Source organism: Anabas testudineus, chromosome 4 (genome assembly GCF_900324465.2).
Source record: "Anabas testudineus chromosome 4, fAnaTes1.2, whole genome shotgun sequence".
Taxonomy (NCBI): Eukaryota; Metazoa; Chordata; class Actinopteri; order Anabantiformes; family Anabantidae; genus Anabas; species Anabas testudineus.
The window spans coordinates 11847298-11871453 of NC_046613.1; the positions used below are offsets into that span (position 1 = coordinate 11847298).

At 39.4% G+C, this 24156-nt stretch overlaps 1 protein-coding gene across 3 annotated transcripts; it reads right to left on the bottom strand.

Annotated features, from left to right (window-relative positions):
* Nucleotides 1-291: 291 nt before the first annotated feature.
* Nucleotides 292-23536, bottom strand: ap3d1 (adaptor related protein complex 3 subunit delta 1). Of its 3 annotated transcripts, XM_026345108.2 has the most exons (34): nucleotides 23227-23536; nucleotides 20505-20600; nucleotides 19871-19951; nucleotides 19429-19509; nucleotides 19193-19300; nucleotides 18906-19035; nucleotides 18224-18363; nucleotides 17833-17906; nucleotides 17659-17708; nucleotides 17166-17215; nucleotides 16673-16721; nucleotides 14902-15047; nucleotides 14444-14592; nucleotides 14109-14339; nucleotides 13276-13507; nucleotides 12941-13086; nucleotides 12656-12797; nucleotides 12124-12195; nucleotides 11829-11904; nucleotides 11492-11691; nucleotides 11184-11257; nucleotides 9222-9390; nucleotides 8841-8984; nucleotides 8353-8406; nucleotides 6894-7016; nucleotides 6490-6642; nucleotides 6091-6138; nucleotides 5468-5530; nucleotides 4315-4504; nucleotides 4143-4231; nucleotides 3808-3893; nucleotides 3538-3659; nucleotides 3259-3338; nucleotides 292-3139 (listed from the first exon to the last, which is right to left on the bottom strand). In XM_026345108.2, the coding sequence occupies exons 1-34, from the start codon at nucleotides 23320-23322 to the stop codon at nucleotides 3044-3046; spliced, it is 3840 nt and encodes a 1279-aa protein (XP_026200893.1). In that variant the 5' UTR covers nucleotides 23323-23536; the 3' UTR covers nucleotides 292-3043. The 3 variants fall into 3 exon arrangements, with proteins under 3 accessions (XP_026200893.1, XP_026200894.1, XP_026200895.1); XM_026345109.2 differs by lacking the exon at nucleotides 5468-5530; XM_026345110.2 differs by lacking the exons at nucleotides 5468-5530; nucleotides 8353-8406.
* Nucleotides 23537-24156: the final 620 nt, after the last annotated feature.

Genomic DNA, 24156 nt, shown 5'->3' on the forward strand with positions numbered 1-24156 from the left:
CAGTCAGTACGGATGTCTCGATTACTTTTGCTGCCCGGCAAGGCTTTCTGGGAACTGAAGTTCAAAGCATTACTCTACATCTACGAATGTTTACTGTGAACAAGCAATAATCTCTATCCAATATCCTTTCTCAGTTAAAAAAATAATGGTATCAATAAACGTGTGATTGTGTCCTCCACACACACTCTACCATCTGTCGTCCCTTTTTGCCATACCCAGAAAATATAAAACAAAACATTTTGGCATGTGTGTTTACTGGTTCACTACAAAACAAAAAACTACAGGAGCATCTTACAGCTTTTATTTTTTATTGGGGTGGACTTTCTTTAAAGGGAATGTAGATCATTTATGGTGTCCCCTTTAAAACATATTGCATTATACAGATGGAGAATTGAGTATGGAGAAATAAAAAGACAGGACCTTTAAAAAAAAAAAAAAAAAAAAATCAGTCATATCAGAGTATATTTCAAAGTCACCAGCCAAACAGGACTCACTACAACTGAACCAATAGAGAATTAAGACAGACTGGGTTTCGTCTTAGTACACCCTACAAATCACCTGTTCTGCTCAACCTATTTTTCAGAGCCTCTTAACGCCAAACAGAATCCCCTTCCTTCCTGTGTTTAATAATTTAAGACATTCAACGATATCACTTTTTTTTAATTGTCTGAACTTACAATAGATAAAACATCATCAAAATAGAGAATGGTCATGTAAACCAAGTAAATCATTAAAAAAAAAAAAAAAACTACAAAGAAAAATGACAAGATGGAATGACAAGTTCTTGTTTGGGTAAGCATGGATCAGGGAAAAAAAGAGAATTAAAAAGTGTACATTCCTAATCATGCAATATACAAATTTTTAATCAAACATTATGCACAAGAAAAATGATCAGAATTAGGACAACGTGTGATTAGGGAAGGTGTTTTTTGAGTTTTGTTGTCATTTTCATGAACATGGTGTACATACATACTTATTTACTATTGACATTCTGGATATACAGCTGATTACCTCTGTATTCAGACTTTAGCATTGGACAGAAGATCACATGGAATGAGTCACCTGACCTTCAGGTCACAAACATCATTATTGTAGTTTTCTTCAACAGACAGATGTGAAAGGGCCTTACCAGTATATATGAACAGAGACGCTACCAAGTCAGTTTTTATCTTGCTACTACTAAGTCGTGCTGAACTGGGTAGTGACGTCAGACTTGAATAACACAAATTAAAACATCAAATGCCTCTGAGAGACTTCTAAGTGAATGTCATTTCTTTTAAAAATGTTATGTTCCTCATGACATGTCAATGCACAAAATAGTAACAAGGCAGATTCTGAAAAGAAAGGGAACATTGGAGTTTATCTGGGTGCACGCCATCTGGGTGACAGCCAGCTTGGGTGCAGTGACTGTAATGCAAATGACAGAGTGGCACAGGCGCAAATGTTTCACATGATTTCACATGAAGACAGACAAAAACTGCGTTCTGTTGTTGTCAAAGTGCATGCTTCCTTACAGTGGAAGCCACATTGCCCAATACTGATGGAGAGGGAAACTAAAACTACTGACCACTTTATGTAACTTTAATGTAACCTTAGTGACCAGACATACAGACCAACAGGTTTTAAACATTGGGAAATGTTGATGGTGAAACAGTGTCATCCTTAAGCTAGTCATAGTTTTGAATTTTTCAGATAAAGGAGCCAGGGCAGTGATATAATGTGGCCCTCTCCATGTCAGATTTTTCTGTCACTTATTTGACCATGTGGTGACACAAATGGTGGCCTATAGCACCATAGCGGTAACAATATGCTTCTGTGTCATTACATCAAAATAACATCTAGCATACAACTAACAACTCCAGCTTTGCATTGAAGTGCCAGCTGAGATAGGCAGCACTGACCTGATAGCAAACCATCCTGTGCTGATATAGAAATCTAACATTACATTACACTTGTGTCAGAGTTTCTTTCTTTCATTTTGTACTCTTGCATTTTAATTTCTTGTTTGAGAAGAATTCTGTTTTTAAATGGCCAAAAAACAACTTGAATCAGTTGAATCTGGGAGCAGATATACGATGGAGGATGTGGGAATATACCAGACTCATGAAGCGCTGGAGTAGGTCAGACTGCGGGGCTAAGGCACAGAGCAAAACCACTAATCTACTGTACAAATCACCCGTAGTGCCACACAAGGATTTAGTTAAACTAACACTAGCAGATCTGCTCTGGGTCTTGGCAAAAGGCAAGTGGGGCAACAGCTCTGGTACAACTTCAAAACCCATACCTTATGTGTAACTTTGGTTTAATCTCTGCATTATTCTCACACACAGTCATCCAGTGTCTGTTTGTTCCCCAGGCACCAGGTCAGTGGTGCCATTTTACAGCTTGCCAGTCTGTAAAAGAGTCAATCACATGGTATTTCCAGGCCTACACAGATGAGCAGCACATACACTGATGTTTAGTGAGCGGAAAGAAAGGGGCGAGACAAAGGCGCAGACAGGCTTCAGACAAAAACAACAAAAAACAAACCAAAAGACAAAAATACTTCAAATCAGTAAAAACACATCTCAACCATCAACAGCAAAAGTCCAGTTGTTAACATTACGTTACATGACTGTCACAGACTCAACTGCAGACAGAGCGGAGGATGGAAATGTATACAGGAAAGAGCAGAGGACGCAGGGCATCCAGAAAAAAAAGCTCACAACAGAGTCAGAGTCAAGGTGAAAAGGGTGGCTTTTTAGGGGGTTGAAAACCAGAAGGTAAAAATGAAAGTGCATTGCAGAGAAGACAGAGCATGAACACAGTGAATCTGTAAAACAATAAGTGTCAGGGAGTGACCACTGAGCTCAGGGTGCAGAGAAACAACAGACTGTGGGATACTGAAGTAGGAGGTAAAGGGAAAGAAATCTCGCAAATCTGAGGACTAATAAATAGGGCAATACTGTCAGCCGCAGTGTTTTGTAACAAGATCATGTTGTGTTTCAGCGTGGAAGGGGGTAGCATGGAGTGGTCGGGGGAATCCTGGGGCTGTCAGACACAATCAGCACTGAGAGAAGGTCTGCTTGATCTCATCCAGCACATTCCCAAGCAGCGTCGGCTCGTCACATTTAGCGTCAATGGATACGGTTTGGCCAGACTGGCAGAAAATAAGGAAGTAGAGAGAGACAAAATCGAAATCACATTTTTATTTATAAATGGTGCTACATTTCACTATGGATATTCCTTAACGGGTGAGCAGTGAACTGGTTCACTTACAGTTTTGACCAACAGACAGACGTGGTGACCCTGGATAGACCTGCTGTACATGGAGGCACAGGAGTCGATCCTCTCGACGACTAATAAAATGTACAAAAACACAAGTGTTAGCCCAGGCGAGGTAACTACATGCAGTTGTATGGTGTGTTATTTAGATTACAAACATTATAATGAACTTCTCTTTGTAAATAACACAACTGGAACAACACATTGCATACTGCATGTCAAGTTCATCATCATAGAAGTCTTTCACTTGAGGACAGTAAATAGCGTCTGTACCAGAGAAGTGGTGGTGGAAGCAGATTCTGGCCAGTAGGTGGTGAAAGGGCATGTTAACGCCTTCCAGTCTGACAGAACTGCCCTTCAGGTCCCCTGACTCCAGCAGCTTTGCAAATGCATCACTGTTAGCAGAAACAAGCCAGGTTATAGCAAGATGCTTGAAAAAGTAAACCTGGTGATCAAAAATTCATGGTCACCAGAGGATAAATCAGATGGTTTTCAGTGACTTGGTGGATTTTCCTCTAGTGTCAGAAAATTTTAAACACCAACCTGTAGCAAGGAGTAGTGATTAGGTAGGAGGTGCAGGTAAAGTGCAGTTTGAAATCCAGTTTCTCATGAGTGGAGGAATCCTCATTCTGTAAGAACACACCAACAAATAAGGATAAGAAAGTAATGTGACACTTTGATTGTCTGCTAACCTGTAGAGGCATCTGGGTGAAAAAAAAAAAAAAAACAGAGCAAGTGGAGGATTTAAAATCACATTGTTTCAGCTGTAACTGGTTTCAAAGACAAAATCCATTTACCCCAAAATAAATCACCAATTCATTTTGTTTTTGTTTTGTGTTTTCTGCTGCCACTTTATTTTTTTGCATTTTCCTACTGACCTTTACTATGAAGGTGAGCGTTCCCTTCAGTTTCTGTGGCATCACAATGCTCTGCACAGTGAAGACGAATCGTGCCTCATTTGACACTCCTGGAAGAGAACATCTTATGGTTAGATAATCACACTCATAACTCAAACTGCTAAAGATAATTATTCTGCTGTTAATTACTGACCAGGTGGAAGCTGGAAGGGGACGACGAGACCATCATGTGGACCCGACCCCTCTGGCCTTTGCAGCTTGGAGTTCAGAGAGTCCAAGACGTTGAACTCCATTGATTTGAGGAAGCTGTTGCACTTGTTTTCAAAAATAACAGACACCACTACCTGACTGCCATCCTGCAGGTTTCCCTGGATGTCACACACCTTAGAGAGAAAATAAAATATTTAATAAATTAATTTGCACATCTAATTCTCCCTCTTATATTTTTAAAACTGGCCAATGATTATATAAAGAAGGCACACAAAGGACACTGCAAATCTGATTTATCAAACCAACACATCGCTTTTTCCAAGAAATCAGAGTGAGCAAAGTCACAAGGACAGAATCATTGTCAGAAGGTGACGCAACACAGCTGCGCTACAGAAAGATTAGCATAGTCTGTGATACAGGTCAGTTTGTGAAAAACAGAGAAACACATCTAAATAATAGTTAATTAATCTGATAGTTAATTTTCTGTCACTTGCAGAACAGACCAAATACCTCGTCAGCATCCTCCATCATCTTTAAAGACAGGAAGAGAAAAAGGAGAGATCTGCTTATGTTGCTTTTTTCTCCTAGTTACTTTTGTCTTAGATAACTTTCCCATCACTATTATTAGCACACATAGGAGCCTTAGCAGGGCTGTTTCCACATTTGCTTGCTTATTCATGTGATGTGAGAAAATAACGACACACCAACACAACAACAAAAAACAAAAATCACATGATCAATTAGATGATGAAATACATCTATCCTTTTAAGTAACCACATGAAAGTGTTTCATGTAGCAGGCACACCCAATTTAAGAGCAAACCTTTTAATTATCCCCCTCTATCGCAAATGAACGACCATTAGCATGATTAAATCAGATAAAGAAGTACCAATACAATGTGATAATGTGTGACGTATTCATGTAATGTTTTGTCATTTATCAGCGCCTCCAGGGAATTTGCGATAATGCAATTGCAACAATTAATGCAATTATAACCAATTCCTTTGGATCACCACCACAATCACCATAACATCTCTGTTAATTTGATCAAACATTGTAGTTTCCCCAAGAGATTTACCAATCACAGCAACCTTCCCAGCAATATTTTGACTGATGCAGATGTGAAGATGCAGACCTGTGACATAAACATCTCAAATGTTTCAAATGAAAAGGAAGTGCGAGGCAATTTCCTGATGTTCTGCATGAAAAAAAGCTATTATTACAGTGGGACACAAATGAAAGTCATTGATTAAACACTTCTACTGCAAATCTCCTGCATATTTACAAAAGAAATTATAGCTGGTTCTTAGTCGGGTGTTTAAAGAGCAATTTTGGGGTTAAGACTAGATTTTAGGGTTAAAATTAGGTTTTGGTTGGGGTTAGGGTTAGGCAGTACAACAATTAAAAATCAATACAGAGTAGCATTAAAATGGTCTAGGGAATGCATTATGTCAACGTGTTTCTTCACAATCACTACCATACAAAAGTGTGTGTGTGTGTGTGTGTGTGTATGTTGAAGAATAGTGAGGTTTCTTCTCACTGGAACAAGCTGCCTAGGATTTTGAATTTGATTAAAAATAAATAAATACACAAAATCATGACTATTTATGTGATGTTCACATAGTCAGCTGATGGTGATATGATCAATATGTGGCCACATGGTGGCAAAGGTATAAATGAAAGAAAGAAAAAAAAAAAAAAAAAAAAGGGACCACTGGTAAAAATCTCTCCTGCAGCATTGCACTCGCCATCACTCACCATCTTTATGTAGGAGTTCTCAGCCAGCAGGCAGTAATTGGACATGGGCTGAAAGAAAAGAAGAGCAGGTCAGACGAGGCTTTCTCTGTCACTCTGTATGCTAACTAGGCAACATGAGCTGCCTCTACCTAGCTGATGCATAACAAGCAAGGCAGTGTGTGTTTGACTGCAGCAGTCAGTGAGTTTAAACAGTGAATGGTAAGAAGACACAGATCTTAATCACGATAGATTCTACAGCCTACATACGGCACTCATGGTATAGAAACAGAATGATGTAAGGATGCTACCTTACTTTCAGCGTTATTGGGAAATCATTATTTCTTGCAATGATGGCACGAAGGATTGTATTACGAGTACTTTCTTTTCATTGGCTGTTAAATGCTGATGGCAAACACGTACCGGGAGTGGTTCTTCCTCCTCCACAGTGCCATTCTGCACAGACTCCTCTCCACCTCCATCACTGTGGTGATGATGGTGATGATGCTTCTTCTTTTTCTTTTCCTTCTCTTCCTTTTCCTTTTTCTGCTTCTTCTTCTTGTGTTTTGAGGACTTCTTAACATTGAAACACCACAAAGAAGATGGAGACAATCCATTAGAAATTCAAATGGTCAAAAACTAAATTGGTAATGAAACATAACCACGGTATTCACATTAGAACTGGCAGATCTCTAGTACATCATTGACACAAGTACAAGAAGAGCTGCCAATGTTCTGCATCCTGTCAGGTCACTGTGAACTGGGATCTCTTGCACTGCAGCCAAACTTTCTACTTTGCAATTAGTGCTTCATCAGTGGTGACTCACAGTCTCCTCTGTCTCGGCGTCTTTGGGCTCATCAGGCTCAGAGTCTGGCGCCATGCCAGAGGTTGCCTTGGGGACGGGGGCTGCTTCTGGTGCTGCTGCTACTGTTGCTGCTGTTGCTGCTTCCTGCTCTCACACACGCACAAACACACAAGCACACAGAGAGAAAAGCATTAGCAAGACCAATCACCTACAACAACTAACACCTACAGTAGTGTTGCCACTTCTGTGTTGACAGAGGTAAGTGAAGTTAGTGAGTTCTCTCAATCATTCAAAAAATATCAAGTTCATGATCAGCTGCAACCTACTGAACTGATACCAGATTTGTTAAACTAAGAGTAAAACTTGCAAGATCGCTAAATCACAATTAACCTGCTCTGAGAGACCACAAAGTGTGATTTTCCTAACCGACTACACTAACCATCCACTCAAGCTGCTGCTCACAGATCAGGGACAGCCTGTTCTGCTGTTTAGGGTGTCAATCAATACAAAAACAAGTCTTCTACAAAGACTTATTAAGGAGCGTCTATGACAGATCCTGTTTCTGGGTCATCTTTTGCTTTGGGGCTAACAGCTCGCATAATTAAAAAACAGAATTCTTTCAGAAAAGTTAAGATGTTAAAATGCCTGACGGACCTGGTTTCACAAAAAAATAAAGTCTGTGTTGACAAAATCTGCCTTCTTGCTGAATGTTAATATGAAAAGATTGGCACAGTTCTCATATCTGTCTGCCCAGCAGTCAGTCAATTTAGCTTAGCACAGAGCACTGGAAACAGGATGACGGCATGGTTGTGTCCAAACGTAACAAAATTACCTTATCAGCATCTGAGAACCTTTATAAACCATACCTCTCAAATAATCTGCATGTATGCTCGACAAAGCCATTTCCTAAATATCCTAAATGCTGCATTGTTTCTATCAATGTTTACCAGCTAGCACTCTTCTTCTTCTTCACTGCCTTTATTGTTGCATTGATATATTTCGCTGTTTGTCACTACAGCATCACATCATCAAAGAACTGACTCCAGGCCACATTCCAGGGAACATCAGGTGACTCGCACCCACTTGTCACCACCATCCAACACAACAACAACCACTTTGAAATGAAACCTGACATGACACCCAGCAAGCAAAACAAAAGCTGAGGAAGAGAACTACTGGCATTGTGAGACAAACACACACATACTGTGTACATATACATGCTAGAAAACAGAGGGGGACTGGAAAATGTGAGAGGAAAGTGCTATGTGACCTGTGAAAGAGAGGAAGATGTATCAAAAAGGTGAAGTATGAAGATGAGGAAAAACATAACTGATCCATATCAAGAGTAGAGCGGGAATGCATGGCAAAATTTAACGTACAAGTCAAATCAATAAAATAAAGAATTATGACAGAAGAACTGAGGAGATAATGGGAAGATGGCGAGAGAGAGAGAGAGAGAGAGAGAGGGGGGCGACTCAACCTGGGTGTTAGAGGGCACTGGAGCGTTTGAGAGCCAGAAATCCAGATCCGAAACCTAGAAGAGGAAGGGAGGGAGAGGAGTGCGAGGAGGTGAGAGGGGTGAGGGTCAAAAAGGTTCTGTATCTTACTACTATTCATGAAAATGGATACAGAGATAACACTGTTCTGTTTCATGAATAAATCAAGTATTTGGCAAGAGCCTGCACAGTCGGCTACAAGGGAACTGATACTTGATCACTAAAGCTCACTGAAAGAGAGGCTGGGAAGAAGCAATGGAAGTGCTGAGTCAGTGAAAATGATCAAAGATATCCATTTGCATGTATCCTCAAGAAAGACACTGTACACTATGTTTAACGGTATTCCTGAGCAATGTTTGATATTGGTCAGATTATTTAAATGAATCAGGTTTTGGGATCAAATAAATAATTAGATACAATCTGTGTTGCTAAGTAGGAAACAGCCTTGCTCCACCCTTTCACAAGAGCATACCTCAGCACTGGTGGAAGTGGGCGGTGGGGCCACCTCCCTTGCTTCTTCTGATTGAACCTCAGGCTCGTCTGCCTGACCCCCAAGGAGATCTTTCTCCTTTTCTTCATCTTTATGTTTTTTCTTCTTCTTCTCTTCTTTGCTCTTCTGCAAAAACAGAAGAATAAATTAGGCTCCGTGTCAAAATGAGGTTTAGAAACACAACCACTGAGTCATCACGTCAGAGCGGTTGACAGTTTTTTGTTGTTGTACTCTTGCTCAAACTGCTCCATAAATCTGATTTACAGGTTTTAACCAAGAGCTTCATCAGCTAGACATAATGATATGATTGTTTTTTTTTTTTAGTAAGACAGGCGTACAACCCTCAATAAAAAAAGAGCTCACCTTCCTATCCCTGTCTTTATCCTTCTTCTTCTCCTTCTTTTCTTTGCCGTTTTTCTTTCTGGGTTCTTGTATGGAGGCACTTTGTGCTTCTCCATCTTCTCCCGGGCTTTTTGGAGTCTCTGCTGCTCGGTGTGACCTGACTGGTAGCTTCTCACTGTCTGCAAGAGGCCTGCACAAACAAAAGCATACAGATACACATTTGAGTTTGCTTAAACGACAACATATACAGTCATTATGGTCCAACTTAAATTAGTGTCATCCTCTAAAAAAATATGTTCAATAGTTTTTGGTAAGTGTTAATTTTAAGTGATTTAATTAAGTGATCAAGGCTTGTAGGTGCAGCAATCCATCAAGAACATATAGCGCACTGTGCAGCAGTCAGGTCTCATTCAAAGCGTTGAGTTAAGCCATTCTTCTAATAGACCTGGAAGCACTAGACATTCACAGATATAATTAATTCCTCCATACTGAACTAATGGGAGCTGTTTCACTAAGTCTGTCCCTGTAACCAGTAAGGATATACACTGCAGCCCCCTGCTGGCTATAATCGAAAAAGGCACACTTACTCTATGTCACAGTAACAACATGTATAAGATACATTTTTAATTCTCTCTTTTTTAGTTTCCAAGAGATTTATCACCATATGTACATATTTTGTCTGGTTCTGGTTTAATTTGAAGTTTCTAAGCAAAAGGAAGGACCTGCATTCACATTTTGTTTTCTTAGAAAGACTGTTGATGTATCTTGGGGACTTTATGTCAGACACACACACACTATAACCAAAAACAAAACAAAAAAAAAAAAAAACAGAAAATTTAACAATTTGTGCTTGTATATATCCGAAGCATCTAATATGCAGTTGCTTATTAGATCTCTGAGACAGAGAGCAGCAGCGGGCTGAAGTAATACTAACAAAATGGAATCCACCAGTCACCTACAATCAAAAAAATGAGTCATTGATACTAAGGATAATTTTCAGAAAGGTGCGAGATATAAATATATGCTCTACAGGCATGACTTGAGTTGTACACTAACTTTTAATTATGTTTTCAACATATTAAATTAAAGCATAGCTCTAAGGGCACATGTGCTTGTCATTTCCACTAAGGGCAGACAAGAATCCACTTAAAAAGACAGCTGGTGAGAATTTGGAGGCATGGCAAGTCTACTGAATTAAAGTGACAAGGATCTGGGAAAAGCGAGCAAAAGAATTATAGGACCTAACTCCTGGGATAGATTTTCTTAAAAGCATGTTGATGTGGATTATTTTTTACCACAAAAAACAAATGCTGAAATGCTTTTAGGAGCCTATTCCAGGAGGACAGGTGATGAAAGAGATAAAGCCTTGAGAACATCAACAGCAGCCCAGTAAAAATCGCCCTTTGGCCATTAAAACTCATGTTTTTCAGAAGAATCCTTATTTATTTAAGGTCAGAACTAAAGAGTTTGCTTAAAAACAGAGCTGATGATATAATCAAGCTTAGAACAGCGTAACAGAAAAGCAATACTAGATACTAGTTCAAAAGCTACTATTACAGAGAATTAAAATACAAGGAAAGAGCAGAATTATGTAGCAGGTGCTGCACAGTCCAAGGAAAGCATAGTAAAAAGCAAAGAGAGGATAACTATGTTAGTGAGAAGAGCAAGACAGCTAACAGAAAGAGGCAGACCAGGTACAGTCGGAGCCCAGGGCCTATGGCTGGGGTGATACTCACCTACGCCCAGCCGTTTCCATCAAACTGCCATAGACGGAGGCAGTAATGGGTGTGTGTAGGCATAGAAAAGAGGAAGCAAAAAGCCATGAGAAGAAGTCAGAAGAGGGAAAGGGCCAAGTCACATGGCCTCTGATGTAATGGCCAGGAAGCTCAAGGTATTAATCAGGAATAAATGCTGAATTATTTGAGACAAGAAAATATCAAGATCAAAAACAATTCCTACAGGTCTTTGTCTACATGCACTCACTTATCCAGGTCAATGTCCAGGGCTTTGTGAGGGTCATTGGGGTCTTTGTCGTCATCATCACTAGGTAAGGCATTCTAAAGCAATGACACAGTGGAATAAAAAAATAATGATTAATTAATAACTTACTGTTTTGCCACAGCACACACACACACACACACTGTGAACATATCTACTGAGATACAGAACAACATACTGGAAAGAAAATAAAATAATTTACAATAACACTTATTTTATGAGCCCTGTTTCATGCCGTCTGTGGTAATTTATCCATAAATACTTTTTTTTATGTTGACACTGCTCCAGTGTACCTCGGGCATCTCCTCTGTAACTATGTCCACCATGTGAGCAGGTGTGATGTCCTCTTCGCTTTCCGGACCAGAATCGTGTTTTTTCCCTCTTCCGCTGCGCTTTTCTTTCCTCTTCTTCTTCTCCTTCTTCTTCTTCTCTGCTCTCTCTTTCTGCCGCCGCTCCTCCTCCAGCTTGACATATTGGTCAGACATAGGCAGACCTGTGGAACAGGATAAAGCAACAGAAAGAAAAGGAACTTAAAATAAACATGCAATAGATACAATCTAATCTTAGTTTTAATCTTTTAAAAGTAATAACATTAGCATCTTGTGGTGGTGTTAGGACAGTGTTTCCCACCTGGGACTTTGAGAGGCACACTGAGGTCAATCTGCACAACTGGGATGTGCTCAACTCCAGGGGTTTCCTGGTAAACCTGCACAGAAAATAACAAATTTAAAACACAATTTCTTTTTTTTCCTTCCACAGAAAACATTTTGTTTATTAGTTTGTGTGTATATAAGTCTAGCTACATTTATTTACATTCAATTATATTATTCAGGTATAAAAGTCAGGTTTTGAACACACTGAATTAAACAGAAATATACTTTATTGAATGAAAAAAATGCAGCCGAGTACTGGTTGGTGAGCACACCTTCTGAGAGGATGGGGAGGCTTTGATGTAGAACGGGTTGTTGGCTTGTTCCTGCTTTCTAGCTTCTCTTCTCTGGGAGTGGGGGAAAAGAGCAACATTAAATTAATCATTGAAAAACAGTCTAATTCTGTTAAAGCCTGAACCAGAACCACATTAAAAACCAGATTAAACTAAAGCTGAACTCGGAGTAAAAGTCAATATTGGTTGTATTGTTTAGGAGTTCATGTATGCATGCTTACAGTTGAAGAGTTAATCATGTTTGTCTATTTATTGTACTTAATATGAATATCTTAATTATTTTAATGTGGCATTTTGGTGAAGCGATATAACTATCAAGACTATGAACTTATGAACTTTTGCAGTACAATATTTTAAACAAAAAGTTAAGGCAGCAAAAACAACACAAACATTTTCCTACATTTTTGTTTGAGTGAATATTACAATACACAACATGAAAACATTCAACACTGTAGCCCTGAACTATTTATAAAACTGTAAAATTCAGTGAAGCTTTGATCATTGACCAGCTTACCCTTGCCAGCTCTTTCTCGTCCACCTCTGTGTGACGGGGGCGGGAGTGTTTGGGTTCTTCCTTAGTAAAAATAGCCTTGGGCTGCTCATCCTCGGATTCACTCTCAGATGGAGGCTCGTTGATCCACGCATCCAAGTCCAGACTACAAAAACAAACATTTCACAATTCAAGACTCAAAAGAAAATTAAGGATCTTTAGATCAGAAATAACATCCATCTACGTAATTATATAGTTTTAACTGCTGTTTTAATATATGCGCATTTTCCGTCTACTGAGACAACTCACCCTTCAGGAACAGGCACTTTCTTCTGTGCCTTGGGAGCTACAGGGTTAAGTTCTCCAGCAAACAGTGCACTGACTTCCTCTGCTACTTCTACATCCTTCTGCTGCAATTTCTGGATGTACTTGACAAGCTGCAGGATGCAAGATGCCTGCCGACATGACAGAGGGTAAAACAACCACATTAATTAGATATTACATAGGTATCTGATGAATACCTGTATTCATCAGATACGTATGTAATATGTAACCTAGGTAAGATGTACACTGTCTTCACTGACACAGGTTAATATTTTATCTATTTTAATTTAGCCAAACAAAAATGTATTTCTTTATCTTACCCTTTCCTGCACCTCCAGGTTGGCGCTCTGGACAAACAGCGGCAATCTGTCTATCATCAGCTGGATGGTTTCCTGTGCGGCTGTGCTGTCTGTGTTCCCCTCCTGACTCTTTAGCACAGTGGCAAACAGCTTGGCTGCATTCTGCACATACACTGCCTGGATGTGGCCAGGTAAGGTGGCCACTTTTGGTCGCAGCATGGCCTCCAGCGTTTGCATGGGATTCTCCAGGTGTCTGGAGAAGAAGTGGAGATCCCTTTCTGTTTTTCCTGGTTTGTAACATTCTAGTATATACACTTTGCTTAGGTTATACATTTTGGCTTGATAGAGACAAAATTACAGAAAGTGCATCAGGTTGGAAGATGGTCCCCACTATCTGAAAATACCATGATATTCTAGACATTTTATCACAGTGGGATTTTTTTGTTTAGTTTTTCTGAAATGTGAAAAGAGAAGACAAATGTCACTGAGTCCATTTTAGAGTGACAGATAGCTCTGCTGTGTGTGTAAATAGAACCAATGATTGTGTAAACTGTCAGTCAGGTTGGGCTGTCATCCTCTGGATAATAACAAAGGGAAGAAACACAGAGCTGTATCGAAGCACAGTATCTGAGCCAAGCTGTCAGTCATTTCCCTGTGGATTCATTGTTGGCAACAAATGGGGTCAAAGGCCATGCCATTATACAGTCATGAAATATTTATGCAGGGTGTACTACTTTACTGTGGGTTTACCTTCCTTGTTGTTTAAGGAAATTAACTGTGATGCGTTTTATTGTATTCTTATGTACGTTTGTGTGTGAGAGAGCACGAGAGAGGGGAAAGGGGAATCAACATACTCTGAGAATTCACCGCAGATCCAAGCTGCGGCATACAAAACTTCACAGATGCCGTTTCGCTGCATGTTGCCAGTCAGCAGGTGGGCGTTGTCCAGCAGAGTGGCCATCTGGGCTACAGCAAAGGCCCGAATGGCTTTAACTCGAATAGCAACATCCAGCATCTGAGAGGCAATAAGGTGACCATGTCGTGTGCCCTCTAATCGGGTCAGCTCCACCAGGATACTGATGTACCTGTCAAGCAGACATGGAGAGGGACAGTTATATACAATGTCAATGATTGCAAACACAAAGTCTGAGTGAAACATAAGACAATGCTGCTGCGGAGTGAGACTGACCATTCAAAGTTAGTGATGTATTGGTAGTTGCTTTGGCTGCAGATGTCGATAATCTTGGTGAGCAGCTCGTCTCTGTAGGTTGTTCCTTCTGCTTTGTCCACATGCAGCATTAGTTTCTTTACAATCTCCATCAAGTTCTTTTTAGATACCTAGGGAAAGCAAAGACCAGTTGATTAAGTTCACATTTTCAATAAAACAAATATCTAAAAATACATTTATCGCTTACGAGACAGAACTAGTCAAATTCAGTTCACTGTAATATATTTTAATGGCACAATTTAGTTTTATAGTTCTAGTTGTTATATTCATCAGCTACTTCTGCTCTCACTACTATCTTACTGCCAAGTAAAATTTTAACTATACTGTACAAATCAAGCCATCTTGTAAAGTCTGCAAGCAGCAGTTGGACTCTGGCATTTACCAGCAGCAATGTAAACGTCAAATGTTTGCCTCCATACCATGCCATAGAGCAGGTCCAGAGCTCTTAGACGGATGGACTCATCCTTGTCATCCAGACACTGGAGGATGAGGTCCTTGTGAGACTGCACTGACTTCGGGTGGGTTTTCAGGATCTTTGACATAGCAAGCAGTCCCAGGTACTTCACTACATAAATACAGACACACACATATGGACTTAAAGCATTTAAAGACACATTCCTACACCCCTGGCTCTTTGCACCCTCTGTACATCTCTGTTTTGTCCCTTAGCGTTTACAAATTTGCCATTATAATATTTTCTAATATCATTCATAGACCTGATAATTGGTGACTCAGTTACTCAGAAGAGAAAAGTAAAATTCTTTTGAACTGGACTACTAAAACTTTCAATTTATACTACCGCCTACATACGTCTACATACATCTAGTAAAACTATACAGTCTATATGCAAAAAATCTCTTCATATAGATTCAATATAAATAAATTACTGTTTTGTTCCACTAAACCATTTACAAATATCTATATGGAAATAAACAAAATATTAGAAGGAAAAGAACAAATAAACACTCACGACAATGGAAAGGACACACACACGAACACAGGACAACACACACATTTTACATGGTAATTTTGTTATGTTATACTTTAGCCTTTAGTTGTATCTCTGGCAACGGTTTCTGGTCAATTATTGAAAAAAGTTTTGAAGATTCTTTGAACTCTGCTGAATCACGCACTTCTGATCATCTAATCTGACAGAGACAAATGCCTCTCAGGTTCTTCGATCAATGTGTGTGTATGTGTGGGGTAGTGACCTTGGGGTGAGGTTGGCCATTGCACTGAATACACTGTAGAAACACCAGGAAAATGGTCTGCAGCATAATACATTTAAAAACTCAATCAACTCCAACACAGTCTGTTGTTGCCCTGTTTTATCCATCTCAGAGTTTCTCTGCCCTTATCCGATATTTTGTATTTATTTTATTTCGCTTTTATGTTAGAGAGATCTTTTCTAACTGGGATTGGAAAAGGTTTTTGAATACTATTGATTTTGAGGCAACAGTAATTAGTTTTTCTACTTTAGTAAACTACAACACATCTCATCAAGCATGATACTCATTTCAGTCTCTGTCAGTTATCTAAATGTAACTTAAATGTGGTATATACCATCATACCCTCTTCCTTTCAAATATGCTTGGACAGCTTTCCATTTGTGACATTGCCTTAGTGACTTTATAAGTGAAGTATTTTCAAATTCCTGGAAAGGTGTGCCCTGTCATCCAGGTATTCATCAGTTTATCACTTTATGTTTTGAATAAAATGAATAAAGACAACCTTACACCAAAGGTTCACAGTCTACTCTATTAAACCCAGAAGTCTAGCTACAAGTGGTCTACTCCACACATATAACTATGCATGGGAGTTCCAGATAACTCGAATAGTGGGATGCAGCAATCCCAGCTCCAACTCAAGGGAATGTATTTATAGAGCCAATTTTAATGCTTAAAAATTGTTTCAAATGTATAGAAAAAAGAATAAAAAATGCAAAAAATAGGCTGCATGTTTTTCACATTCCGTGTCCTGAGTTGAGTTTAATGTGGACACAACGATGACTTAAGTGCAAAGGTATTCTGAACAGGCCACCCAATTAAGAGTGAAAAGGTAATAGTGTTCGAGTTATCCAGAGTCAGGGAGTCTACGTTTTTGTCATCTAAAAAGGGCGGACTGCTCCACAGTCAGAAACACGCAGACAATGAGAAAATGACACACTGCAGGCATTGACAGAGGGCTCACAGTTCTGGTCCGAGTCTTCTATCAGGATTCGCAGTTTCTGCACACAGAGCTGAGAGAGAGGAAGAGAGAGAGAGAGTGGGGGAGAATGGAAGAGGCGTTAAAAACACCATAAACCTTTCCACACCAGTTTCAGTCTTATCATAAAGCCACACTTTAGAAAACATAAGAGATGTAATGAGATAAACGAAAAAGCAAAGGAAATGGAGACTGGATTTGATGGTGCAGAATAGCTTTTTTGTGCATTACTGTATTAGTAATGATAACATTACTATTATTATTATATTATTACTATTATATAAGAGTAAACTGGATGAGACTTGGTAGCCTGTCTAACAGTTGCTCTGTTCTAACATGATGTTAATCACAGACAGGCTTGCGAACTGAAAGGAACTGCTGAAAGCATGCATTGCAGTTTAACTGGAGTGGAAAGGGTTAAAGTGAAGATATAACCATAAAAAAAGAGCAGATGGAGAAGTAATATTCAGGGACTTACCTGGATACTAGCACTGTGGTTGGGCATCCCAGAGGACAAGGAAATCAACACTGCAGTGTGAGATAAACAAACACATTGAATCAGAACTAAACATTTTGAGAATTAAAAAATGTATAATAGAAAGAAAAAAAAAAAAAAAAAGGAATAACACTTTGTCTACTGAGGTACTTGAAGCTGCGGGGTTCAAGAGGTGAAAATTAACTGTGGAAGGATAAAAGCTGAAGAGTACAAATTAAAAATAGCTTTTTTTTGTATTCAGTAGGACTGAAAAGGGTGACTGTAGATGCTATCTATTGTTATGATGTAATAATAATCTGTATCTTTGCAAACTACACAAAACTACACTTGGACATGGAAGCAAAAGATACTCAATGTGTTACTATTTTATACGTCTTAAAATAATCAAAAAGCAAAATTCCACTTCCTGGTAGGGTTAACTATTGTACGCACTAACTGAGTGGAGTGACACCACTAACCTGCCCACAATACTGACCTGCAATCACAGTGTTGACACATTCATACAGCAGAGACATGGCCGAAGTACTGTAAGAGAAGACGGCAGAGTGGGAGTGCAGAATGTTTATGTTTATTACTGATGTTTGTATCACGTCACACTGCTGTTTTTGACACTTTTGGGAAAAATTACAACAAAGCATCTGAATCTCACCTGTGAATTAAGTTTGTAAGAGGTTCGATCAGCTTCTTTCCCAGTCGTGGTTCAAGTGGTGTGAGTGCACCAAACTGTAAAAAACACATTATGGCATGACACATCGCAGTAGGGGAAAGGAGAAATATGTATAATTTTCTAAAATGAAACTACTGTAAATATTATTTTACTGTTTGTTATAATTGACTGACTGTATACTTTCAAACAATGTGGTTCTGTTACAAAAACAAAGCTTTCTGCAATGCAACTTGAGTGACTCACTGCAGCAAGGCCTAGCTCTAGAGGCCAATGCTTGTGGAGAAGCTACTATCGTTTCCTCTTTTCTGACCGATTCATACTTGTATGTGAATGTTGGTGAGGGGAGATAGTCACCCACACCCCACTGACTTACCAGCTTGATGATCTTAATGAGAACCCAGTTATTAGTAGACGAGGTCATAAGTTTGAAGAAGAGTGGGGCCAGAGACAGGTAGTTCTTGGGATTTCTCCGGGCCAGCTCACAGATAACATTTACTGCTGCTGACTGGACACCTAAAGAGGAGAAAACACATTAGACTGAACAAGGGTAATCAAGAAACAAGTAAGCAGTAATCATCAAAACATAAATTGTTTGATATAACTGTAATTCAAACACTATTGTTCACTGTAAAAAAAACTAATATGATAGTATGAACACAAAGATAAAAGTTAAATGCATAAAATATATGCAATATGACAAAAATATTTAATTTGAAGCAGTTGAATCTTTTGACAGTCAATATGCCAAAGATTTGAGAGTATGAAATGCCCCCTTCCAATAGGAAGTTACATAAACTGTTGAACACTCCCAGACAGAATCAGGAATGAGCTGATAATCTCTATATTCTTAGCCGATGAATAATTCATGGGGTTCAGGTGACAAAGAACTCCTGTTCCTAGGAGTGCCAGCGAGTGAGTCCATGACTTAGTAACTTCCCATGAGAGAAAGTGTATCAATCCAAACTAAAAGCCACAAAAGAAAACTCACAAAGAAACATTGTCTTCACTAAATTTTGTAACATAAGCTTTAGGACTCCAGAGAAAAGTCTTAATACCTGGGTCTGGGTCCTCCAGTTTTTCCTTAAGCCTGGGAAAAGCAGGGCGCAGGGACTCTGGATACTTCAGAAACACCTTGTACATAATCAACACTGCTTTCTTTCTGATGTAGGGCTTAGTGTGAGACATCTGTCGTGGGAAAACAGCAAACATTGTACAGACAGTTGAGTTCAAAAGGGAATAACACTTGCTGCAGGATCTAAGGGGTGAAAATTACCTGCGGTAAGACAAAATCTGAAGAGTGTAAGTCCTTGTTAAACCACTTGACATATTCACTATGACTTACCAGTGTCATGATGTCATTGGCCAGGTCACGAGCCAGGTCAGGGGTCACAAAACAAGAAAGGCCAGTGAGGGCAACACCTGTGTCATATTGGTTAGGACTGCTGAGATCCTGGAAAGAAAAAAACAAAAAGAAATTGGGTAAAATACAGTTCAAGAGTAAGAAAAGGTTGTATGAAGGAGATATTCTATTCTGAAACACTCCTATTATATGATTTAAAGAACAAAAGCCTAACTGACCTTTCGGATCTGATTGGTTGTCAGCATGATGACATCTGTGCTCTCATGAAAGCACTGTGAGGCTGCCAAGTAGCCAATCCTCTGCAGGAAGAGCGGCAAGGAGACAGAAATACAAATATGCTGCATTTTAACTGTGTAACTGTGTACTGCACATTTCACTACAATTCTACTACATCAAGCATTCATCAACCTGCAGCAGATCCATAGAGATTAATCTGCTCTGTACTGTACAAAGAATTAGCTAGGACTATTTGTAGTTATTTTTGGGTGAGTATCTATGTGGAAATCTAACTTAGTCTTTCTCTTTTGCATCTTCGATCATCACTAGCATTGGACATCTTCAAGACTCCAGGGCTCTTGACAACAGTGGATTCTGGCATTTATACTGGTTGATGTGTTCTGACAGCGGTATTTCCAAGAACTTATTATTCTGCCGTCATACCTTGTATGTGAACTTGGACGAGCTCATGACTTCAACAATGTTGAAAGCTGCCCAACTGACATCATAGCCCAGCATCTGAAGCTGTAATACAGAAGAGAAATTTTACAGAGAGGGTAAATAAAAAGAGGAGGTGATCTGTAAGTTGTCCCTGTGGTGCACAGATTTGAGCTGAAAGCTCTCAACATGAGCACAGATGCCAATTGCAAAAAGCTATCTAAAATGTAGGCCTAGGATAAAAAAAACTGTACACTCTTCCCAATAAGTGCTGGCTACTGGCTATTTGGCTGTGTAGAGACAATTTTTCAACTCTAAAAGCAAAATATTCACATGTACATTATTTCAAATGTACAAATTGGCTTCCAACACTATTAGCCCGTGGTAAAGGCTTAAATTAAAAAAATAGACTCTGATTTAGCATCAGTCTGTTTGAGTAGGAGAAATAATACACAATGTTTGAAGTGTGTCTATTTCCTTTCTATAGTTACCTCAGTCAGACAGTTGACACTTGTCTATGTCAACAAAATATGCACAATATGAAATTGAGCAAACAAAAAGATAACAAATTTAAATCTCCAGCATGCTCAGGTGCTCTAGCAGAGAGCTGCTTTAAGGTCAAATTCATCAAGTTACTTACGTAGGTGAGCTTGCACACAGCATTGGCTTTGACAGCAATGTTGTCCTGCTTGAGCTCCTGTTTGATCTCATCGATGCATGTGGAGATGTACTTGGCCTAAGGGCAGACAACGGAGAGGACAAACAACAGACACATTATCAAATTAGGTGAAGCAATATCCAGAGCACAAGAGGAAAAAAAAAAAGAAAAATCCTGGTTTATCTGTTGTTTTGTTATTGTAAAATTATAACGCATTTCTACTAGTGTTTCTGGTATGAGCTAAAATTAAAATTCAACAAGTCTCTAATTAAAAGGTGAAAGTTATGACTGAAACCGACACATAATAAATGGTGTCACTTTCCTATGAAACAGTCATCAATCACGGGCCAGATCAATAAACACAAAAAAAGACAACAAAAATAAACATGACCAAAAGACTCAACTGTATCACATCAGATCAGATTCTCTCTATTTGCAATTTCTGTAAAATGTACAAAGGAATGTGCCTTACATATATGAGCGATATAATGCGATATAGCACAATGAAAAACAGGACTGAAGAATTAAGAAACAGGAATAAATAAAACAATGGTGAAGTAGGACATATGAAAATAAAACATATCTAAGGATGTGTATGAAAAAGCAGTTATGCTGATTGCATACATTTTATACTTCCCATTGCCCTCAAATCGAATAAAGCAATTCCTTATTTCAGCACTTCATGCCTGAATGAATAAGTAAAAAAATAGCTGCTCGCTATAATAAACAAGACTTCCATAAGTAATGAAAGAATAATGTAGGCCCTACGCTCATTCAACAGTAGATAGCAACTATTGTTGAGAAGAGCAACCTTGCAAAGCAAACGCATATGGCTGTGTGGAGTTTGAGTTTGTGCTGATCATGTGTGTGTGGTCATGAGACAGAACAGTGACAAGAGGAGGTAGGGGGTGGATGGGGGAAACTGTGGCTAGCAGGGCTGAAGGGCAAGCTGGAAGGTATTCAACTCACTATCACCAGACACACATAGTGCCTCTCCAGCTCACTCTCCTTCAATGACCAATTCATAACCCCTTGAAATAACTGACATAGTTGTCACTGAGTAAACACTGGCAACCTTTCTCCCAGGACTGCAAGCTGAGCTGGAGGTTCCCTGGAAGACTGACACTTTCCAAGCGAAAAAAAAAAAAAAAAAAAAAAAAAAAGAAGTATTTCAGGCTGAGTATTAGCTGATTCTAACTTCTGCTAATGCATTTTCTTTCTTTAATTTTCTTTAACCGTTTAAATAAGTATTTCTTTGAATTACAGTTTAGACCTTTTCACATGTTTCTACTATGTGCCTTCTGTTCCAAAGGCATGGAACGAAGAGTGAATGAATGAACTGTGCAAAGTCTCAGCACATGTGAAAAACAAACATTGTATGGGCTGGTCAGTAAAAAGGTTCGACACACACTCTGACGTACACACGCACACAGCGTATTAATATTTTAGGAAACTGTTCAGTGTTGACTGGGCAACCACCACCATCTAATCTGGACTGCTCAGATTGAGTTACCACTGACAAACTGGATCAAGAGATCACACACTAAAAGGTCTGCTACAAAATACATAATCTAACTGCTTGTTTTTATATGTAAAAAATAATTGGAAGGATGTTTTATGTCCCCATGTTTAAATTTCCTGTGAGATCTGCCATGCCAAGGGAAAGAAATCCAACCCAAATGCTGCCCAGAGGCTCTATACACTACATGTTCTACAGGTCACAACTAAGCTACAGCTTAAGACAGGTGTGCACAACACCACAGGTCTGCACAGCAACAAACCTGGGAGTCAGCTTTATCAGCTATGTCAGCTTACTGCCTGACATAGCACTTTATAGGAGGAACAAGGTCGAATAAAACCAATACAGAGCTTATAGGAGGAGGAGGAGGCGGCTGTCCCAAACAGTGCCCTCTATCGGCCCATCCGACCTTCCTCCCACTCGGGTCTGGTGCTGTGATGAGTCTGAGCTGTGACAGAGATGACTTCACCTTCGATCACCGATGGGGATGTTCTAAACAAGCTGCAGTCTGACTCATTTTACATGATTTACACGTTTATATAAGACACAGTTTAGATATAAACATCCAGGATGATCACATCTGCATTTGTAAGCATTAAGAATTAAGGTACATAATAAGCTGGTGTCCTCAACTAAAGTAAGGGACAAATATCACAGGGATATTTAAGACCTCTGGACACTTGTCCTCACATGACTGACGAAAGGCCTCATTTGGTGGTACAAGTGAACACATTAGCTGCACACTGGTGTGATTCAGAAAGTAATCGTGATAGTTAATCTAGCTAGTCAGCTGCTTCCCCTGACAGTTAGCTAGTCTAGCTAGCTAGCTGTCAGTTACACTTCTAACGTTACAATAAACTTCTTTCCCAACATGTACTTTGCTATAAAGTTAGTAACAGCATTCAATTCGTAACCTCTTATTTAGTAGGTGCTCAAATTCAAATTCAAATTCAGTCTGCAACACCACCCGCTGGAAAGAAGTGTTTAGCTGTTAGCTAGCGAGTGAAATGACTGCGCTAACGTTAGCTGACCAGCCTACCCGTTAATTTACGTTAGCGTTAGCCATTAACGTTAGCTAGCTGGTCACCGATAACTGCAACTGTAATACATGTTGACTTAAAACATTAATGAACATTGGAGTTTAAAATGTTCCAGGTGACAGTGTTTGCTCGGTGATCGTTTTACCTCATCTTCCTTGTGATTCCTAATGCCACGTACTAAATCCTGAAGGTTTTTATCGAACATCCGATCGATGCTCCCTTTGACTATCTTCAAAGCCATGTCTATCTGAGAGTTGTACCGCTACTGTCCTGCGGAGCCGAGTGCCTTGCAGAGGTCTAGTGGGTGCCGACCGACCCGCTAGACTGTCTCTCATCCACCCGGATACCGTGTGTGCAGGATCCGCAGCTGTTTGCCAAGCCCGGGTAGATGAATCTGAGGCCAGACGGGGCGTCCTGTGCTGTGCAGAGACGCTGGCAACCGATGAGTGTAGGAAATGGCTGACAAAATGGCGACTGAAGTCAGCTGACTGAGTATTATGCGAGATTCTCATGTGGGTATCAGAGGAATTAAAGGTCCAGTCCCCCAGTTTGGAAAAATAAACTAGTGTATCAAACCGTCTGTGTGAAAATACCAGTAAATCCTACTGTCATAGACTATATATAATAAAGCCATGTCTTAGATTTTGTCCTATAATTCAACATAAGTGTGCCAGGCACTGTCTTATATAACTAATTATTTCACAAGCCTACAGTAAGTAGCAGAAAGCTACAAATCATCTTTCGCACAAGCACAAAACATTATTTAAAAGCACAACACAAAATGCCACAGAAACAAAAGCCATGCTGAGATTTTTATTCAAGTCTCAACTAAGTGATAGAAATGCTTTACCGATTTACATAGCACTAAAAACACCTGTTGTATGCATATGACAGCTACATGAGATCTCAATAGCTTTTAAGGGCAGGTTTTGATCTGTACAGTTATTCCATTTATTATGCAAGTTACTGAAAGCAGACACTAGGGAAACAAGAGTGCAGGGTGTGAACTCCACAGCAAGTATTATTTTAGACCAAACTGTAGATGCAAATATCTGATAACAAAGCTATAAAAAAG

Coding starts and splice junctions, on each gene's coding strand:
- ap3d1 (XM_026345108.2), bottom strand. CDS start 23,322: ATGGCTTTGAAGATAGTCAAAGGGAGCATCGATCGGATGTTCGATAAA. Junction 19,952..20,504: donor CTGTGTGCAAGCTCACCTAC/GTAAGTAACTTG, acceptor TCTGTATTACAG/CTTCAGATGCTGGGCTATGA. Junction 16,722..17,165: donor ACCACAGTGCTAGTATCCAG/GTAAGTCCCTGA, acceptor CCTCTCTCTCAG/CTCTGTGTGCAGAAACTGCG.